Genomic DNA, 20,969 nt, shown 5'->3' with positions numbered 1-20,969 from the left:
TGTCTCTGAGCTCTATTGACAATTCCTTCGACCTCATGGCTTGATTTTTGCTCTGACATGCACTGTCAACTGTGGGACCTTTTAAAGACAGGTGTGTGCCTTTCGAAATCATGTCCAACAATTGAATTTACCATAGGTGGACTCCAATCAAGTTGTAGAAACATCTCAAGGATGATCAATGAAACAGGATGCACCTGAGCTCAATTTTGAACAAAGGGTCTGAATACTTATGTAAATAAGTTATTTTTGTTTATTTTTAATATATTTGCTAAAATGTCGAAACCTGTTTCTGCTTTGTCATTATGGGGTATTGTGTGTAGATTGATGAGGAAAAACAATCAATTTTAGAATAAGGCTGTAACGTAACGTAACAAAATGTGGAAAAAGTTAAGGGGTCTGAATACTTTCCGAATGCACTGTATATCTGTGTATATTCATCTATTTATACATGAGGATAAATAGGTGTGTGTGTGTGTGTGTGTGGACTGTGTGTTTGGACTCAATAAAGCAGTTATATGTCTATGAAATAGAGTATTTGCCCATGTTTCCAAAGTTGTGTGTGTCTGTGTACTTCCATGTCTATATAGCTGATGTTGGCAAGCAGGGAATTCCCTCCATGTGTCTCTCGTGCTACTGTTCAGCGTATACTGTGAAAAACAATCTTCATTGTGATGTGCTTGATTTTTGTGTGGCCTTTTCCCCTTAGCTTACAATAAAGCACACAGAAGATACATTTTAAGAGAAGCATATTGACCTGCTTAGTAAAGATTTCAATCTTTTCAACTGGTGAGAATAGCAACATGATGTTCAAGGCACAGTACTCAAGAATATATTCGATTTATGACATCTTATCTGAGCAATACTGGTGAATGAGGGAGGTGAAGAACATTTTTCATAACACTCAGGAAAATGTTACTGTAATTGGTCCTCATCACTACAGAAAAGTTTCTGAGGTTACCAGTGAGTCACTTGTCAACTGAGCTGATTATTATGCTAAACCACAAATGAAGTTCATTACTAGACTGGTGTTTACACTTTTAAGTAGGAGGGCTACAGCTATAACAATACAATTGAATAGTAGGAAAGTGTTTAAATATGTTATGCAATCATGGTTTTATTATGTCAAAATTATGAGGTTCTTATGAAATATTTTGACATGTATTGATCCTTAATTTCTCTGTTCTCATGAAATGTAATACATGTTCTCAAAAGCTGTTTGCACCGTTACCTGCCCATATTGTGGCTATATAGTCTTTATTTTGATTGTCTTTTGAAATTGAATTTTCTCATTGGTATTTTGCTTGAATGTTTTACATAAGAGAAAATATGCCCTGTGACAGTGCCGTTTCATTAAAACATTGAGCTATATATCTGAGACCAGTGACATTAAAATGTCTTGTCAAATGTCTGGTCCCGTGTGTCTCAGTTGGTAGAGCATGCCGCTTGCAACGCCAGGGTTTTGGGTTGATTCCCACCGGGGACCAGTAAGAAAATGTATGCATTCACTACTGTAAATCGCTCTGGATAAGAGCGTCTGATAAATTTCTAAAATGTAACCAAAAGAAACTGTCAAAGCGCTGGGATGATTCAATTGTATGTCCTTCTCTTAATTTATATGTCAATAAAAAGGTGCGGGAAAACAAATAAAGTCAAACAAAATAATTTTAAAAACGAATACCAACACGTCTATGTATGTCAATGCATTCACTACTGTAAATCGCTCTGGATAAGAGCGTCTGATAAATTACTAAAATGTAACTAAAATAAACGGTCAAAGTGCTGGGATGATTCAATTGTATGTCCTTCTCTTAATTTATATGTCAATAAAAAGGTGCGGGAAAACAAATAAAGTCAAACAAAATAATTTTAAAAACGAATACCAACACGTCTATGTATGTCAATGCATTCACTACTGTAAATCGCTCTGGATAAGAGCGTCTGATAAATTACTAAAATGTAACTAAAATAAACGGTCAAAGTGCTGGGATGATTCAATTGTATGTCCTTCTCTTAATTTACATGTCAATAAAAAAAACGAATACCAACGTGTCTATTTATGTCACAGACGTTCTCATGATCAAAGTGCCAGAGAGGGCGGGGATGAACGAATGGAACGCTCGAATCGTACGTCAGGTTTCCTTGGAGAACAACAGAGCTACGTTTTGAAAGGTTAGCTAGCTAATGATATTTTATGATTTATAGGACTAGCACATTTAATAATGAAATCTAGCACATCCATAATTTGTCTAAAAATTACGATTAGATGTCTCATTTTTTAATCTATAGCTATAGTGAGGGTTTTTCACCCTCTTTTGACATGATGATGGACAACGGAGACTTCACTAAAACTCTCCCCACATGGGAGGACCTGTCTTGCCAGATTTGTTGTCCTCTCATGTTCATTAGCAAATATTTGTATTTTATAATTCTTATTTAACTGTGTCTGGTTTGTTCCAGGGTCTTGGAGACAAAATGTCAAATGAAGGTAATAGTAGATGCTCAAATCCAGCATCTGGAGTTGTTAGTGATGAGAGAAATCAACCCAGTGGTAAGACAAACACTGTCTTGATTTGGGCCTTTCTTTTGGAGACAGGTTCAACAAATTCCTATTTTTCTTTTTTATAAAATGTTAAAGGGTGTAATTCACTCTTTTATTTTCTAGAATGCTACAATGTTATAATAAGACAGCTTCATGATGAAATAGACAGGTCCAAAATGTCATACAAAGAAGTTGAAGCCATGGTCCATGCCCACATGAAGGTGCAGTATGATAATGATTGATGATGCATAGTTGCAAATCACTGTTTAAATTGTTTTTATGGTTTTCTTTTTGTATCCAGTAGTTGGCCATGGCTCTGTGATCTGCTGTGGAAATCTGCCTGAAAAACAAAAGCGTGTTATGTTTTATGTTCTCAGCCTATTTTGGATCAAATTCGTTCAGATGCATGCAAATTTGTGACTAAGTCATCAGCATTGGAGGATAGCTGTCACAGGAAAGACCAGCAGGACAAACACATTATCTTACATACCCCCTCCCTCCAAGAGTTCCTTTTGAAATTAGCGTTTACCCAAAACTGGGTAGGTACTGAAGTGTTTCCCTTTTTGATTTAGGACTGTGGTTTTTGATGTTTTTTTAAATTTATTTTATTGAACCTTTATTTAACTAGGCAAGTCAGTTAAGAACAAATTGTTATTTACAATGACGGCTTACCCTGGCCAAACCCTAACCCGGATGACGCTGGGCCAATTGTACGCCGCCCTATGATGTAAGGCTATAGGACAAGGTTCCCCAACTGGCAGCGTGGTTTTATTTGGCCAGCCAAGTTTTCTGAGCAAAATAATAAATAAAAAAGTTGGAGAAAAAAATGTGTGTGGAATTTTCATTGTTGGACATAATAGACTGTAAAAGAACACCAGGAAATCAGCCTTTAAAAAAAGAATTGTCCCGCAGCTGAATCTAGTTGATGATCCCTGCTATAGGATAATATTCATAGTCATGTGTGAACATCCTGTATTTATTCTCTGTGCTGTGTTTGACTGAAGGATGACGTGCAGAGCTACCTGATCTCATCCGACCGTACATTCCTACTCTCTGAGAACGATGCCATAAAATTGGAGCTCAAAGATACCAAGAGCCGACAAGAGACTGTGATCAAGAGCCTCCACCTGTCCCTCCATTCTGCTGAGCAGGAAAACAAGAGCTCCAAGCTCACATTCCAGCAAAACCTCAGGCTGTCTGAGGACAAGGTACACTCCATGGAGCAGAAACTCAAGGAGTTTGAGGGACAGGTCCTGTCTTTGCAGCACAATCTCATGGGCTCCAATGAGAGGACTCAGAGTGTGCAGAAAATCCTCTGGGTCTCTGACAAGAGGCTCCAGTCCCTTCAGCAAGACCTGGAGGAGTCTGAGAAGAGAGGCCAAAGTCTGCAGAAAATCCTTGGGGACTCCCAAGAGAGGACGCAGTCTCTGCAACAGAACCTGGCTTCCTTTGAGAAGAACATCCAGACCCTCAGCCAGAACCTTAGCGCTTCAGAAAAGAAAGTTGAGTTCCTTCAGCACAATAACTGGAAGTCTGAGGAAAAGGTCTCTCTCCTGCAGCAGAGCCTGAAGTTTTCAGAGGAGAAGGTCTTATCCCTCCAACACAACCAGGGGGCCTCAGAGGAGAGAGCCCAGTCCCTACAGCAGAGCTTCAACTCCTCAGAGGAAAATCTCCAGTCAACGAAACATTGGCTCAAGGCTACAGATGAGAAGGCTAAAGTCCTGAAGGAGGCTCTCAGATCTTTAGAGGAGAAGACCCAGTCCTTACAGGAGGCCCTGGGGGTCAGCGAGAGGCGGATCAGGGCAGCCAAGGCCCAGCAGCAGTCTCTGGAGAAATGCAAAGAGGAGAAGGAGGAGAGGATCAAGGGTTTGATGCAGATTCTCAGGGTTTCTGAGGATAAGCACCACAGCACAGTGCAGGACCTGCAGATGGGTCTTCAGAGTGCCAGGGAGAAAGTGGAGATTCTGCAGGATGCAATGGACAAGACTGAGTCTGGGCATGTGAAGGAGGTGGGGAAGCTTCAACAGAAACTGAACAGAGCTACAAAGAAATTGTCTTCAACAGAGCAGGAGCTGCACAGCCAGAGTGAGTGAATAATGTTGAAGATTATATCAGATGTTTCCCTTTCACTGTATAATCCTGATTTCATATTGGCTTTGTTAGTTGTTGCCTTGAACACTCAATTGCTGGAGGAGCAGTCAAAGGCAAACAAGGAGCTTGAGAGAGCCGTTAGATATGAGAAAGAGCTGCAAGACACTATCAAGGATCTCAGGTTTACATAAGCACACACACACTTTCCTTTATTGATACAAATAAAAACAGATTAAAACAATGAAGTGACCCTAGCCAATGATTTTTTTAAAAAGTACATTTATTTAACTAGGCAAGTCAGTTAACAGATTCTTATTTTCAAGGACGGCTTAGGAACAGTGGGTTAACTGCATTGTTCAGGGGCAGAACGACAGATGTTTACCTTGTCAGCTCGGGGATTCAATCTCGCAACCTTTCGGTTACAAGTCCAACGCTCCAACGACTAGGCTACCTGCCGCCCCTGATTGTACATGATATAACTCCCTTATATCCCCTCTCTCTCGAATCTGACAGAAAGAAGCTGAGAACCCAAATTGGGGAGAGGGAGTTTGCCCTGAATAGCCTGAGCATGCGTCAGAAGGACCTGGCGGATGTACAGCACCACCTAAAGGCAGACCTTCTGAGGTGCAGACTGGTCTGTGGCCTGGAGAAGGGACCGCAGCACTTCACCCCCCACATGGGTGGCCTGAAGGAGGGGTTCTTCAACCTGAGAACCAACCTGCACTTCGTCCTGGAGAAGGAGGCTGGGAGAGATGACCAGAGGAGGCAAGACTGGATGCAGGTGTTAGACAAGAGCAAGGAATGGGAGAAAAAGGCAGAAAAACTGGTGAGACTCATCCTTTTGTTTTATTGTAAATCATGTACAATTGATGACCAGTACACATTGGTATATTTTGTTCACGGCACTTTTACTCAGACTAAAAATGATCAATGTTCAATGTATTGCTACTAGTCTTGTTACGCTCCCTTAATTGCAGTAGACCGTTCTCGTAAAGAAGCACAGCTGAGGTTTCACAAAACACAAGCAACAGAGCATTTATGCATCATTATTACAATATGACTGAGTTGTTGGCTTTATTTTCTTTTCTGCAGGTGGACAGTTTAGATTCTCTGCAGAGTCACCAGCTGCTGGAAGAAGAAGGGGATGAGAGGGACCAATATAGATCAGTAGCATGGAGAAGTGGAGCATCACCCTCCCCTCATTCCCCTTCTGCTGTGACGATGCCTCAGAGGAACCTCTCTACGAGACCTGCTTCTCCATATCCCAATGGGTAATCTAATCAGCATCTTGGCATAGATTTCAAAATTTAGCCCAGATCTTTTATTTTCATGCTCCCCTAAGTCTCCTGGGAGAGTGGATGGAAGGTTCTGGGGTTTTATGCTTTTACATTTTTGAGTGCCATTACAGTCCTGTATGTATTGTTTTGTGTTCTTTTATTCACAGGCAATATGTAGGCCGGGAGAAAAAGATTGGACCTAGCGCCCATTGTGGGTTGAAGGATTCTGAAGGCATGCAGCATTTACTAACAGTCCAAAAAAGACTGAAGAACCTCCAGTCAGGTAAAAAGCAATCATGTAAAGCTATCACAAAGAAAATAGTATGTAGATGTCCATTGACCATCTTTGTAGAAAGGCCCTGAAAAACAATGGAACTTTTTAATAGGACAACATTTCACCAAATTATAAAAGAGACCATTGAGTTAAAAATAGTAATATTTTACTAATTGTATGGCATCATATCCTGTTGTTGTTTTGCTTTCTGCCTTTGACACAATCAAAGCTTAGAGCCTTCATTATGACAGAAGTAGGCCAATGTTTCCCCTTTCTTGTTCTGTTTTTTGTTCAACCAAATTATTTGATTAATAATGTTAGTGTAACAGTATAACTTTAAAACGTCCCCTCGCCCCGACATGGGCGCGAACCAGGGACCCTCTGCACACATCAACAACTGTCGCCCACGAAGCATCGTTACCCATCGCTCCACAAAGGCCGCGTCCCTTGCAGAGCAAGGGGCAACACTACATCTAGGTTTCAGAGCAAGTGACGTAACTGATTGAAACGCTACTAGCGCGTACCCGCTAACTAGCTAGCCATTTCACATCCGTTACATTAGACTAGCTATGAACTGAACTCTTCACTAAATTGTAAGTTATGAATTTGTTTGTTTCTCTTAGTTGAATTCCAGAGGAATATCAAGGGTTTACTTCGGACGTCATAGCAACAGCAGCTAAAATATTTGGGACCACTGAATTACTGTACAACTGAGGGAAATCCCAGTACCTGACAATATGAGAATTGTTAAAATAATCAGAATGATTTCATGGCAAATAAATAATTGATTCTAGTCCATTTTTGTTAGTTTGTATTTTCAATAATAAGCTCTCCTTCATAAACCATCAAATGCATGTATGGACAGAAATACAAGGTGGAAAAGATTATTGCTCAATCCACATTTTTTAGAATGTAGACTTCATAAATACCTATGGTGGGAAGCTATCAGTTTTCCTCTGATCACGGCCCTACCTATGGCCATTGGTCAATATTAAATGGAGAAGGATATTACTTGTCAAAGTATCTATCAATTAACAGAGATACACCTCTAATTGGTCAAAGCAGTTGTCCCTCAGCTCATGTGCATATTCCCTTTGGAGGCTGTTTTACTGCCGGTCGGAGCAGTGGTTGAGACGGATTTAGGAGGCTCTCTTTTGTAGTAAAGTACTTTCATAAAGTGGGAAATCTTCAAAATGGGAACCCGAGACGACGAATACGACTATCTTTTCAAAGGTAAGACGCGCCCCACATGTGTTGTAGTAGTCAAAGTTTACATGTACGTGTTTTCGCAGTAACGTTAGTTGAAGTTGAAAGGAGAGGAAGTCTCCCCAGCTAGCTAACGTTCACGTTAGCCAAACTAGCTTGCTGATAGCCAACTAGGTAACCTGTTAGCTATCAAATAAGCGGTTATCTGCGGCCTAATAGGTAGCTTGCTAAACGTCTCATCATCACCCTTTAGTTTACTAGCTAGCTACACTCAGACAGTGTGAAGAAAAAGTCACTAAGCTAACTACTTTCAAACGTGTTGTAGATTGTTAGTTTTAATATCATGGAGTTGATAACAAATGGCTAACTAATTAACTAGCTAGCTAATGTAATGTCTGACAATCAGCTGGGATGGTGTTAGCCAAAGCCACTGCTGGCACTGTGCTAACTAGGCTATCCATTACCACCAGCTAACCAAAGATTGCAGACAGTTTCTTGTGCAATGTTAGCTTGGTCACCACTTGTCTGACATGAATAACAATTATGACTGACGACTTATCTCTGTCTTAGATATAAAATGTTTTGTCATACAAATAACTTTGCCTAAAGTATCAGCACCAATCATCAGACAAGCTACCAGGAGAAACATGCTCAGTAGTTTTGGGCTTCATTTAGAAATTGTTGAATCTAAACAAATGTATCCTGTACTAGTCACTGCTGAACCCTCATCTTTTCCACTGTGAGACGACAGTGCTTATGTTTTTTGTATTTTGTTGCCAGTGGTGCTGATCGGAGACTCTGGTGTGGGGAAGAGTAACCTGCTGTCCCGTTTCACACGGAATGAGTTCAACCTGGAGAGCAAAAGCACCATTGGTGTGGAGTTTGCCACCCGCAGCATTCAGGTGGATGGCAAGACAATAAAGGCCCAGATCTGGGATACAGCTGGACAGGAGCGTTACAGAGCCATCACTTCAGCGTGAGTGGAGGAGGGTGCTCGTCTTCCTGTAACCTGCCCTTTACGGAACCAACGTATTTGGATAGTGTTGAAACCATCCTGAAAATATGCTTCTGTCTGAATCACACAACCTTTGACCTGCTTGCTCTGTCCCAATCAGGTACTACCGGGGGGCAGTGGGGGCTCTCCTAGTGTATGACATCGCCAAGCATCTCACCTATGAAAATGTGGAGCGCTGGCTGAAGGAGCTCCGGGATCATGCTGATAACAACATCGTTATCATGCTGGTGGGCAACAAGAGTGACCTGCGCCACCTCAGGGCAGTGCCCACAGACGAGGCTTGTGCTTTTGCAGGTAAACAACAACCACTGCAACAATACCACTGGAGGAGACAGCTCACTCTGGGGATAGAGATGGTTAAAAAGCCACCCATGTTTGTCTCAACTCAATATTTTTATTTTTATCCCTCAGAGAAGAATACCCTATCATTTATTGAAACATCAGCTTTGGATTCCACTAATGTGGAAGAGGCATTCAAGAACATCCTCACAGGTAAGCGACAGGAGCCACTATACAAGACTATTTACATTAGTTTGTTTTAAGTGAAATTGTGTGATTTCTAACGCAAGAATGCAGTGGGTGCTGTATTAGGTAAATATTTAATGAGTAACGTAAACTTCCTTCTTTTTTTTGCACAGAAATCCACCGAATCGTATCACAAAAGCAGATAGCTGACAGATCAGCACATCACGAGTCTCCAGGCAACAATGTTGTGGACATCAGTGTCCCCCCCACCACCGATGGGCAAAAAAACAAATTACCGTGCTGTCAAAGCCTGTGACCCTCAATACCACCGTCCCACCTCCACTCCTCACTCTCTTCATCTCTGCTTTTCTCCTGGGTGTTGTGATGTTGCTGTCTCTTCCTCCATGTGTTTTAGAAGTCTCCTAGAAACTCTGACTTTCTAGATAACATTCCTTTTTCACTTTTCTCATGTTTGTTGTTTGTCTGTATGCTATCCTCTAACCTCGACTTGTCTTTTACCAAGTGATAGGATTTTTTGGGGGGGCTGTTTTGTATTCAGGCTCTGATCATGTGACCCAATCCTGTCGACGGAATGGTGAGGGATCAGATTATCCTGAGCTTCTGGGTCATATCTAGATAAGCTACAGCTTGTGTCAATTGACATAAAATGCTAAATATTTCAACCTTTGATCTAAACCTTTTCTTAAAACCTTAACCCAATTTTCCTAACCGGCTATGTTAATTCTCCTAACCTCTTATGAAAAGTACATTTTGACAAGCTGTATCCCTTTTAGATAAAACAAGCTTTTGGTTGTTGTCCTCAGAGTCCCTGTCTTGAGTGTGGCATGAAAGGAGCAAGAACAGGGATGTAGGTAGTGACAAAGTATGGCTGATCTGATGCATTTCAGAAAATGTTGCATTTTTATTTTTTGTTAAGCCTGTGGTTCACAGATACACCAAAGTGTGGCTGAAATCAATTTCAATCTGAAATAGTCTAAACTTGCAGAGAGGCACATTGGTCAAGATTGGTTTTACCAATTGTTTCATGTGCCCTGTTTCACTGTTAGCTGCAGCCACTGTGTTCTTTCTGTCATTAGATTATACTATGACCTGATCCAGTAGTAGGACTACAATTGAAAGCAAAAGTGAATATGAAGGTTGTCCTGCCGATCACTTCAATGGAACTCGCCATGTAAACTAATTCTGAATGACTCTAACATTTTTAAATCCCAACACTTAGCTTGGTTTGTTTGGGTGGGGGGTTCTAATAAAACACTGCAATATCTAGGGTGGAGGATGCTCTCATTGCTTCTCTCTAGTCAAACCATGAAGGTGTCAAATTGAGTTGACAGTGGAATTTATGAAAAGGTTGCCTGTGTATGGTTGGCTATAATGCCTTATCTCACCTTTCTAGTAGAATTGCCTTTTTGGAATGTGGTTACATATGTAATTTTATGTCACATCCAACTTTTAAATCAAACAAATCGGTTCATCTGCCTTTTCATCAAGGAACACTGAAATGGAAATAAACCAAATTCATGTCGGCAGACATTTTCTTTGAACAAAAATAACTCTCTCAAGTCTTGTAATTAAGTGCTGAAAATGTCCTGCATAATTTCTAGTGGTGTATGTATAGCATACCATTGAATGCTTGATACAGAAATACATGTTTACATATCTCCTACCAGTAGGAGGACCAATATAATCTCAAATCCAACTTTATAGAGCAATTTGAGATTTATTTACAGATTTTGAAGAATTGAATGCACGGATGCCAAAAAAAATAATGCACTGAAATGTAATGGTAGCCTTATGCAACATAGACTTGGTTGAATACTTTGAAGACTTTACTTATACTGTATATGCTCACCAGAAAAGTGTTCATTAGATATTGTGCAACTTTGATAAAATGTCAATGTGAAATTTTATTTTTGTACGATATGCCTGATTAGCTTTATAGTAAATAATTTCAGTTAATCATTCCAAATAGTTTTTTATTTGTTTTTTCCATGATTTATGCACGTGAATGATACCACACATTCAACTACTCTAATACAAGCAAGACATACTGAATTCCAGCAGGTCTTTTAAAGGTGTTAGTTTTATTAAATCCACTATGTAAATATAGCTACGTCGCTTTTTGTTCGTGGTGAATTCAACGTGGGTTGGCCTACATTGTCATACAAAATATGTGCTTGCTTCTGGTGTTAATGTATATTTGACAAAATAAAGGTCCCTTCCATATGAAACAAAAAAAAACTGTACATCAATCTGTTTTATTTCACATACAAATGGGTGAGATATTTTTCTATATTTTACATTTTGTTGCCTATCAATCGGGAGCAGAAAACAAGCCAAATTGGCAAGCAAGGTAACTAAGGGTGCGTTCGTAAATTCGCTCTGGCTATCTACGCCGATTTCAGAGCACTCGTCTGCGTGCCAGAGCGCTGAATAACTGATGAATTTACGAACGCTCAACACCAGTTTAATTTTTATTTTTTACCTTTAACTAGGCAGAATATGGCCGGTGTCAGTAAACGTAGGCAAAAAAAGCGTAATTAAATGGTTGCCAATAGCACAGTTACAGTCACCAACGCTTTAGATCACATGAAAACACCCTAACCAGCTCTGCTAGGGGGAGTACAATTGTCAGAGTGAGGTGTTCTTTCATGTGTCTGGAAGTAGCTTGCAAGCTAGCCAACGTCAGCCAGTTAGCTTGGGTGCTTGACTATCGATGAGACCAGGACGCTCGGATCAACCCTACTCCTCCGCCTGAGCGTCCAGTGCGAGCTCTGAATTTCCGAACGGACAATCTGACAACGCTCTGAACGCCCAGAGCGCTCTCTGGCACTCCAAAGTTTATTTACAAACGCACCCTGTATGTTGAGCGGAAACGCCGTCGGTGGAGAGTTTCTACTAGTTACCACAGCCTTAAAGTCAAAATTGGCTATATTTTCAAAATTCAGAACTAAAATATGCTTAATTTAAGGTTAGAATTAGGCATACATTTAGCAGTGTGGTTAAGGTTAGGTTTAAAATCTGATTTTAAGAAAATAAATGGTAGAATAGGAGAATAGGCGGGGTTTAAGACTTTGTGGCTGTGTGACGACCGTGAGGAGGCTACCAAAGAAAATGCTATTGTTGTCGTCTGTCAGCTAGACGATAACTGGCATAGATACTTAGCTAGCTGAAATTAATTATCAATGAGTATTTTATATATTGACAACGCCACATATTACATGTTAAAATGAAAAAAGGAGGAATGCTGTGAGTAATACATTTTTTTCTATCGTCTCGGTCGGCTGGCTAACATAAATAGCTAACTGGCTAGCTAACATGATAAAGCTAGCCGACTAACGTTACAAGGCATTAGCTTAAATCAACGATACTGATGTGAACACATGCAATCATAATCGTAATTTTCCATGTAGCAAGCAGTATGGTATCTAGTGTGGTCTATATTGCGTTAGCAAGCTACTGTAGCAAGTTAAACAGCTGGTTGACCAAATTATCCAGATGTGTCCTGTCGGGGGGTTGTGTCTGTATTTGAGTGTTGTCGGGATTCGACACCAAGCATTATGTACCTAGCTCGGTTTGCTTGTAGTAACCACTAATTAATCTAAAATCAGGATTATTTTTCCTGATATTTACAAAAAAAATGGATTGCTATTTGTTAGACTTGAATAGTCCAACTCCTCATTTAGAGTAAGACAATGGTGTCTATTGTATTTTGATTGTCCAATAAAAATGCAATGGTCTTCGAGCTTTTAATGTTGGCTTTGATATCAACAGTATAAATTGAAATGGTTAAAAAATATATAATTTGGTCAAAGTTCTTCAAATTTTCTGTATTGACTGACCTTCGTGTCGTAAAGTAATGATGGACTGTCGTTTCTCTTTGCTTACTTGAGCTGTTCTTGCCATAATACGGACTTGTTATTTTTACCAAATAGGGCCATCTTGTGTATACCACCCCTATCTTGTCACAACACAAGAAATTCCACAAATGAACTTTTAAGAAGGCACACCTGTTATTTGAAATGCATTCCAGGTGACTACCTCATGAAGCTGGTTGAGAGAATTGAAAGCGTGTGCAAAGCAGTCATCAAGGCAAAGGGTGCCTATTTGAAGAATCTAAAATATAAAACATATTTTGATTTGTTTAACACTTTTTTTGGTTACTACAGGATTCCATACGTGTTATTTGATAGTTTTGATGTCATCACTATTATTCTACAATGTATAAAATAGTAAAAATAAAGAAAAACCCTTGAATGAGTAGGTGTTCGGAAACTTTGGACCGGTAGTGTATATATTATAACTCTCACTGTTTGTCTCATAATAAGTTCTGTAAAATAACCAGTAGTGTCTTGTATGGTGAATGAGGTCCTAACTCCATCCTATCGCTCTTCAGCCGTTGGGCCTAACTGCTCTGACCTGAGGGAGCTGAGTCTGCTCCCCCCATAATCCCTTTGATCCCTGACTCTTGACCCCTGGACGGTGTAACCATGACGACGGGGGATTGTTGCCACCTCCCGGGCTCCCTGTGCGACTGCACTGGCAACGCTGGCCTGTCCAAAAGCGTGGAGGAGTCGGATAACTGCAGAGCGCAGTATGTCACCCAGGTCACAGCCAAAGATGGGCGGCTGCTCTCCACCGTCATCAAACCTTTGAGCACACAGAGGTACTATGACTGAAAACTCCTGAACACATTCTTACTTTCAGAGTTAAGCATTTATGAGATATTCAGGGCTTTCCAACAGGCTTTTATAGTAGTAATCCTAGTCATATCTGCAACTCGTGAAAGTGTATGCGAGTATGTGTTAGTGTGGGTGTTCCCGGAAAGATAATGTCTCACTCACAGTTATCCTCGACATGTATGAGAATTAGCTTAGCTGTTAAGACTGTGACATGTTAGCCCAAGTGGCATCCGGCAAGCTGTAGTAAGTAAACCCAGTCAGAGTACTCTGTTCAGGACCTCTCTTCCTGTTTCCTCCAGCGATGGGCCAATCTGCCGGATCTGCCACGAGGGGGCCAACGGCGAAGGGCTTCTGTCCCCCTGCAACTGCACAGGGACTCTGGGCACGGTGCACAAGAGCTGTCTGGAGAAGTGGCTCTCCTCCTCCAACACTAGCTACTGTGAGCTGTGCCACACAGAGTTCACCATTGAGCGCAGGCCCAAGCCCCTCACAGAGGTAACAAAGGTCAATGCCTTTAGCTTGTCTGTTCTCCTCTGCCTGCCTCTCTGTGTGTGGTTATGCTTATGTTGAGCATGATTAACTTGAGCATAATTAACTTTTTTTTCTCTTTCTGCTTGCGTAGATTCCTCAATGCAAAAATTGTGTTTGTAGGTAGCTGCAATACTTATGTGTTGAAATATAATTTCTGGCCTTGCTCATGGGTCACCAACATGCAGATCTGTTGACTTAGTTGTGTATTACTCATGCATATTACATCCTGAATATGTCAACAGAAATGTAGTTTGGGAGGGTTAGGGATTTTTTGTTCTTTTTTTGTTATGTGCCATCATGTGTTTATGTAATGAATGATGAAGAAACCCAGGAAGTTTAACCATTGATCTACTAATGGGTATCTCAATAAACCAAACCCTGAAGAAGAAGAAAAGCAGAGTCCTCCAGTGTCCCCTGTTTTGGCTATAGTGCATGTGCATACTCAGTGCTCATGTAGGCTCAGTACATGTTTCTCTTTCTTCTCTGTCCTCGCTTCTCTTTCCACAGTGGCTGCGGGACCCGGGCCCTCGTAACGAGAAGCGCACATTGTTCTGTGACATGGTGTGCTTCCTATTAATCACGCCCCTGGCAGCCATCTCTGGCTGGCTGTGTCTGAGGGGAGCCCAAGATCACCTGCACTTCAACAGCAGACTGGAGGCCTTAGGCCTCATCGCCCTCACCATCGCCCTTTTCACAATCTACGTCCTCTGGACTCTGGTAAGTAGGCACAGATCTAGGATCAGCTGCCCTCCCCAAATCCTAACCTTAACTTTGTTTATAGCTTGGATAAACACCAATATTCTCTAGTCTATCCTCTTCTCTACCCTTCTCTCCTGCAGGTATCATTCCGCTACCACTGTCAGCTCTACTCTGAGTGGAGACGAACCCATCAGAAAGTACGCCTCCTCCTTCCAGACGCAAAGGGGAGGCATTCTAACCAGCATTCCTTGCTCTCCACCAAGCTGCTGAAAAAGACGGCAGACGAGACTATAGTATGAGGTCAAAGGTGGGAAGATTTGAAGTTGGTGTTCTTCGGGTGCTGGAGGTTCTCAATGAAAAAGCACGTCTCCAACCAGAGCCCAAGCTCTTTTTCTATTTAAATCCTTTTTACCTATGTGTGTCATCATCGTCAGCACTTCTTTTTTATTTTTGTCGTCTGAGCCTCTGATCGTGTTTTTTTGTGATCTGGTAAAGAAACCAGTATGTTAGAGACCAGTGATTACCTTGCAGTATGGTGTTTCTGAAGGTTTGGAAAAGGGCAGTTGATTGGATGGGTCTCCGCTGTGCCCTGCAAAGGGACGACCTAGGATTCATTGGACAGATGCTCAGTGGAGATGGCTGCTGAAGCTTTAAGACCAAACCCTCTAGTGTTTAAGTGGACAATTCCCACTTTCTCCTCCCTAATTTCCTTCACAGCGTCTCTAAAAGTGTAGCATGGATCGTTGACGCTGATCTACGGCGATCCATCCAGCGGTTGGTTCCCTAACCACTGAGTGTAGAAGTAAGAAGCTTAAAGCTTTGATTCCTGTTTACCAGCCACAGGCTATTAGACTGGGGGGATTATAGATGCTTATGACATTGCTACGCAAGCCAGTTGACTCCCTTCAATTCAGCTCCATCTGTTTTCCCCCTTGGTGTGAGCAGGAATTTTGTTCATAAAGATGGAGATTGTGCAATAAAACACTGGACACGGTTTCCTCTCACAGTACGTGATGAGACTGCTACCAACATGCACAGTTTTGCATGCAGTGAGCACAGGGATGTAAACAAATTTGTGCACAACATTTGAGAGGATACTTTTTTATTTTTGGTATTGTTTTTTGGGGGGGGGGGGGGGGGGGGGTTTACTGTGGAGGATTGTACGAGAGGTTGGTTGAGCTCCCATTAATCTGGTGTTACTAGTTAGTATGTTGAACTGGGTTTCCCCCCTAGAGTATAGAGGTCTCTCATACTATTAGCACCAAATAGAGTGAGCTGATCTAGGTAGGTAGGTAGGTCTACACGCCACTGATGAGAGAAAAAAAAACTTTACGGAAATGTATATTCCACCAACATGAAGTTAAAAACTTTTTGTGGTTGACGGAAAGTAAGTCTTACCTTTCCAGGACAATGTTAGAGTAGCGCAGGTCAAGATCACTCTTCAATAGCTAGTACATTGCTCTCCGATGACGATAGACCAATGAAATGCTTTTAAATATTATGTGTTTTTTTGTGTAGTCATAACATTTGCTAGTAATCACATGCAGCAAGAGCGTAGATTGGTTAATTGATGTTACTTCATGTTTTGTAGCAGTTGTATTCCCTTTCTGATATGCAGGCGACCAGACTGACGTCTAGTCTCAGACGTCTACAGATGTCAACTGTACCTTGACAGTAGAACCCAGTGTGTGGAGCAAGACCAGTGTAGGCATTGTTCTCACCCATCTACCACAGCTTTAAAATGCATGAGTTGACCTCTGGACAAGAGAGATATGCAAAAACACAGATTTATAGGGCTGGCCATGTTACTATCATCTGTTTGGATCTTTTCATGAATATACAGTTGAAGTCGGAAGTTTACATACACTTAGGTCGGAGTCATTAAAACTCATTTTTCAACCCCTCCACAAATTTCTTGTTAACAAACTATACTTTTGGCAAGTCATTTAAGACATCTACTTTGTGCATGACACAAGGAATTTTTCCAACAATTGTTTACAGACAGATTTTTTTACATATAATTCACTGTATCACAATTCCAGTGGGTCAGAAGTATACATGCACTAAGTTGACTGTGCCTTTAAACAGCTTGGAAAATTCCAGAAAATGATGTCATGGCTTTAGAAGCTTCTGACAGGCTAATTGACATCATTTGAGTCACCCACTGGTACACACAGTGGATGTATTTCAAAGCCTACCTTCAAACTCAGTGCCTCTTTACTTGGGAAAATCAAAATAAATCAGCCAAGACCTCAGAAAAGAAATTGTAGACCTCCACAAGTCTGGTTCACCCTTGGGAACAATTTCCAAACGCCTGAAGGTACCACGTTCAACAATAGTACAACACCACGGGACCACGCAGCCGTCATTCCGCTCAGGAAATAGACGCGTTCTGTCTCCTAGAGATGAACGTACTTTGGTGCAAAAAGTGCAAATCAATCCCAGAACAACAGCAAATGACTTTGTGAAGATGCTGGAGGAAACAGGTACAAAAGTATCTATGTCCACAGTAAAACGAGTCCTATATCGACATAACCTGAAAGGCCACTCAGCAAGGAAGAAGTCACTGCTCCAAAACCGCCATAAAAAAGCCAGACTACGGTTTGCAACTGCACATGGGGACAAAGATCATACTTTTTGGAGAAATGTCCTCTGGTCTGATGAAACAAAAATAGAACTGTTTGGTCATAATGACCATTGTTATGTTTGGAGGAAGAGGGGGGAAGCTTGCAAGCCGAAGAACACCATCCCAACCGTGAAGCACGGGGGTGGTAGCATCAAGTTGTGGGGGTTCTTTGCTGCAGGAGGGACTGGTGCACTTCACAAAATAGATGGCATCATGAGGCAGGAAAATTATGTGGATATATTGAAGCAACATCTCAAGACATCAGTCAGGAAGTTATAGCTTGGTCGCAAATGGGTCTTCCAAATGGACAATGACCACAAGCATACTTCCAAAGTTGTGGCAAAATGGCTTAAGGACAACAAAGTCAAGGTATTGGAGTGGCCATCACAAAGCCCTGACCTCAATCCTATAGAAAATGTGTGGGCAGAACAGAAAAAGCATGTGCTAGCAAGGAGGCCTACAAACCTGACTCAGTTACACCAGCTCTGTCAGGAGGAATGGGCCAAAATTCACCCAACTTATTGTTGGAAGCTTGTGGAAGGCTACCTGAAACGTTTGACCCAAGTTAAACAATTTAAAGGCAATGCTACCAAATACTAAATGAGTGTATGTAAACTTCTGACCCACTGGGAATGTGATGAAAGAAATAAAAGCTTAAATAAATAATTCTCTCTACTATTATTCTGACATTTCACATTCTTAAAATAAAGTGGTGACCCTAACTGACCTAAGACAGGGAATTTTTACTATAATTAAATGTCAGGAATTTTGAAAAACTGAGTTTAAATGTATTTGGCTAAGGAGTATGTAAACTTCCGACTTCAACTGTGTATGGGTGTTTGGTTTGAGTTCCTCTTTGTTCAGTTTTGTATATTTTACTTTCTTCATTGTACACTGTATGGTCGCTTCAGAACCCCCTTTGTTTTAGCCAAGCTTAATTTCTGCATATTTGTTTATATATATATTGTTAATCATAGTGTCGTCCATGGTTGAACGTAAAAGTATTGACCCTGAATGTTAACAGGCCTGAATAGAAGAGAGACTGAATGCAAATAGCCTCAGTAGAAAGCTCAAATGATGGTCCACAGAAGCCAAAAACCTAGGCCTAGATTTGACGCTCACTTATTTCTATGATACTAGTATTTGTTATAATCCCTTCATGGCAATCATACTCCTGTGTTTTGCTTATTTTGTAGGTGCAGGTTCAACTCTTCCAGTACCTGTAGGCTTCATGCATTGGTTTGACTGAGGGTTTAACACCTGAAGGGCTTTGCAGTGGGACAGCTAAGCTGTGTAAGTGTTATGCAGCTGTGAGAATCCTGGTTATGAGAGTGACTTTCTGGAATCAGTTTCAACCTGAAAAATTGTTATCTCCAGTCACAGTAAACGAAATAGGAAAGTCATCCTCTCAACTTGAACAGAATAGACAGACAGTCAGCCTAGTTCAGTGGTGTCCTGTTGGGAGACCCCTTTAAAAAAAAATAAAGTACCCTCCTCTTTTTTGTTGTTGTAAAGTGTTGATTTGACCTCTAGAGGAATCCTCTTGTCTGGAAAATATATTTGTTGTTAAATAATACTAGAGCTTAGTAGGAGGTTATTTTCCTGTATGTCAATGTGTGTTGTGGAGTGGAACAGCTTTCAGGATCTTTCAGCATGGAGAGAGTTCTTATCTGCATTGTCAGTGATGGGCCACTGCCCTATCACATGCTGTCTCTGATTGGTGCTTTTTGCCTCTACCTGACATGTTGGGAGCTATGGAGACTTTGCAATGTAGGGTGTAGTTACAGCAGTGTGCAATTTGATAACTTTACAATGCAATTCTTACCTATAACCTTAACAATACATAATGAAATCAGAAATATAATGTAGAAGCTAGTGCATATGAAGGATCATAGCAGTTTGCTCACTTGTGCAGTCTGAGAGGGCCACGATAGGATGTTTTATTTTGCTATGTGAGCCTGTGAGTTGCCAACAATATGCAACACTGCTCCCTTTGAAGGCAGCTCGGAGACATACTTGCCACATTACTCCAGCTTTTATATAACCGTTAACTCAAACAGGTCCTTTTCTCCAAAGATGCATTGATTCTTGTTTTATATATCAAATGACACTTTCACAAAACTATCATGGAAATCAATACAGTTTGGTTGTTTCTATAGTCTTCTAACACCGACTTTGAAAGGGATTTAAAAGCATTACTGATATAGTACAATTTTCCAATATCTGGTGTTTGGGTATTGCTCCTCAGATTTTCTTTTTGGTTTGAAGACGCAACAAAGATTCCTTGGCATTCTCATGCTTGTATGTAGAAGGAGCAACATACCAGATTTGTAGACTTGTTTTTGTTTGATAATGTTTTAATCTCTTGTTAATTCTGCCACTGTTTTTAACATAATGATGTGTATCAGTTGTAATTTATGTTCAATTATTCATTAAGCACAGGGTTTTTATCACTCTTAGAGATGGAATCCGCAGAAGCTGAGGAGCGTCGCACAGCATGGTAAAACAAATGATGCTCTTCTATCGCAGGTGCAATGATGTCTGTTGGGGGGAAAACAGTGTTCGTTTTTTGTTGTTGTAATATCGCAAACGGACGTGGCAGTTCCACCATTAAGGATTCCAGCTTTAACTATAATGTTTATGTTGTGCAGTGGGAAAAGAAAGATGTCTAAACCCAAAATATGTTGGTGCTTGCAATCAGCCAAGAAACTGCAAAGCAAATAAAAAATGGAAGCTACAGTATGAATAAACATCAATCACTCCTTTTGTTTTCTTAATGATGCGGACTCTTGCATGTACTACACTGGCCCCTTATTGAATGTTCTTTCAGACTTTACGGTTATCTGTATCACTTAACACGTTCGGTCAAAAATATACTTTTTTACAAAATGTTGCTTGGCCTTAATAGTAGTTTTCAGTCACTCACCTTTCAACAAGAGGGGAGTGAACCCATCAACACAAGGTAATGTATTAAATGTCAGAATGTCTCATGTTAACTTACTGGTTACATTCTCAACTTATAAAACCCATCATCTCCATCTAAGATTAGGCTTGTTTCTAAATCCACTTAAAATAGACCACCAAAGATGAGAGGGTCATGCCATGCGATAATTATTTCCCACCACTGGCCTATATTTCTCTCTTGGCTACACCGAACTAAACAACTAATGGGAGGGGGGACATATTGAATGTAACAGTTCCTGAACCTAAAGAATGTCTCACTCACACCCAATGACTGGCAGATAGACCTATATGAGGCTTAGAATGAACACTGGTGAAATATTTTCCATATGCTGATTCAGCACCACATTTTGCACCACTAGGCTAGCTCTCATGGGGTGTGGTGCTGTCCTAGGTCAGAGGAACAGGGTTGGGCATGGGGGAGCAAGAACAATCTTTCTAGACCCCTGCCTCTACCACAGCAAGCCCTCATAACCTCAGAACAGGTACACAGGAGACATCTCACATATTCTACCCACATACATCTAAGGTTGAGCAATTTCAATTCCAATACTGTGTAGTGCACTGATAAGTTATATATGACAT

General features: G+C 40.9%; 2 protein-coding genes across 2 annotated transcripts; both read left to right on the top strand.

Moving 5' to 3' along the window:
* Positions 1-7,286: 7,286 nt before the first annotated feature.
* On the top strand, positions 7,287-10,994 carry LOC120053781 (ras-related protein Rab-11B-like). Its single transcript, XM_039001028.1, has 5 exons — positions 7,287-7,414; positions 8,168-8,363; positions 8,503-8,696; positions 8,814-8,894; positions 9,041-10,994. The coding sequence occupies exons 1-5, from the start codon at positions 7,375-7,377 to the stop codon at positions 9,181-9,183; spliced, it is 654 nt and encodes a 217-aa protein (XP_038856956.1). The 5' UTR covers positions 7,287-7,374; the 3' UTR covers positions 9,184-10,994.
* A 983-nt stretch (positions 10,995-11,977) lies between these two features.
* Positions 11,978-20,175, top strand: LOC120053780 (E3 ubiquitin-protein ligase MARCHF2-like). Its single transcript, XM_039001027.1, has 6 exons — positions 11,978-12,134; positions 13,282-13,551; positions 13,867-14,062; positions 14,606-14,815; positions 14,938-15,104; positions 18,620-20,175. The coding sequence occupies exons 2-5, from the start codon at positions 13,376-13,378 to the stop codon at positions 15,094-15,096; spliced, it is 741 nt and encodes a 246-aa protein (XP_038856955.1). The 5' UTR covers positions 11,978-12,134; positions 13,282-13,375; the 3' UTR covers positions 15,097-15,104; positions 18,620-20,175.
* The last annotated feature ends 794 nt before the right edge of the window (positions 20,176-20,969 follow it).

The sequence above is a fragment of the Salvelinus namaycush genome, chromosome 9 (genome assembly GCF_016432855.1).
Source record: "Salvelinus namaycush isolate Seneca chromosome 9, SaNama_1.0, whole genome shotgun sequence".
Classification (NCBI taxonomy): domain Eukaryota; kingdom Metazoa; phylum Chordata; class Actinopteri; order Salmoniformes; family Salmonidae; genus Salvelinus; species Salvelinus namaycush.
The sequence above is the reverse complement of the archived record's forward strand: the minus strand, read 5'-3'. Positions and strand labels throughout refer to the sequence as shown.

Excerpts from the sequence above, each read along its gene's own strand:
- LOC120053780 (XM_039001027.1), top strand. The coding sequence starts at position 13,376 with ATGACGACGGGGGATTGTTGCCACCTCCCGGGCTCCCTGTGCGACTGC. Across the intron at positions 13,552-13,866 it reads AAACCTTTGAGCACACAGAG|CGATGGGCCAATCTGCCGGA; the intron begins GTACTATGACTG and ends TGTTTCCTCCAG. Across the intron at positions 14,816-14,937 it reads TCTACGTCCTCTGGACTCTG|GTATCATTCCGCTACCACTG; the intron begins GTAAGTAGGCAC and ends TCTCTCCTGCAG.
- LOC120053781 (XM_039001028.1), top strand. The coding sequence starts at position 7,375 with ATGGGAACCCGAGACGACGAATACGACTATCTTTTCAAAG. Across the intron at positions 8,364-8,502 it reads TACAGAGCCATCACTTCAGC|GTACTACCGGGGGGCAGTGG; the intron begins GTGAGTGGAGGA and ends TGTCCCAATCAG. Across the intron at positions 8,697-8,813 it reads CGAGGCTTGTGCTTTTGCAG|AGAAGAATACCCTATCATTT; the intron begins GTAAACAACAAC and ends TTTATCCCTCAG.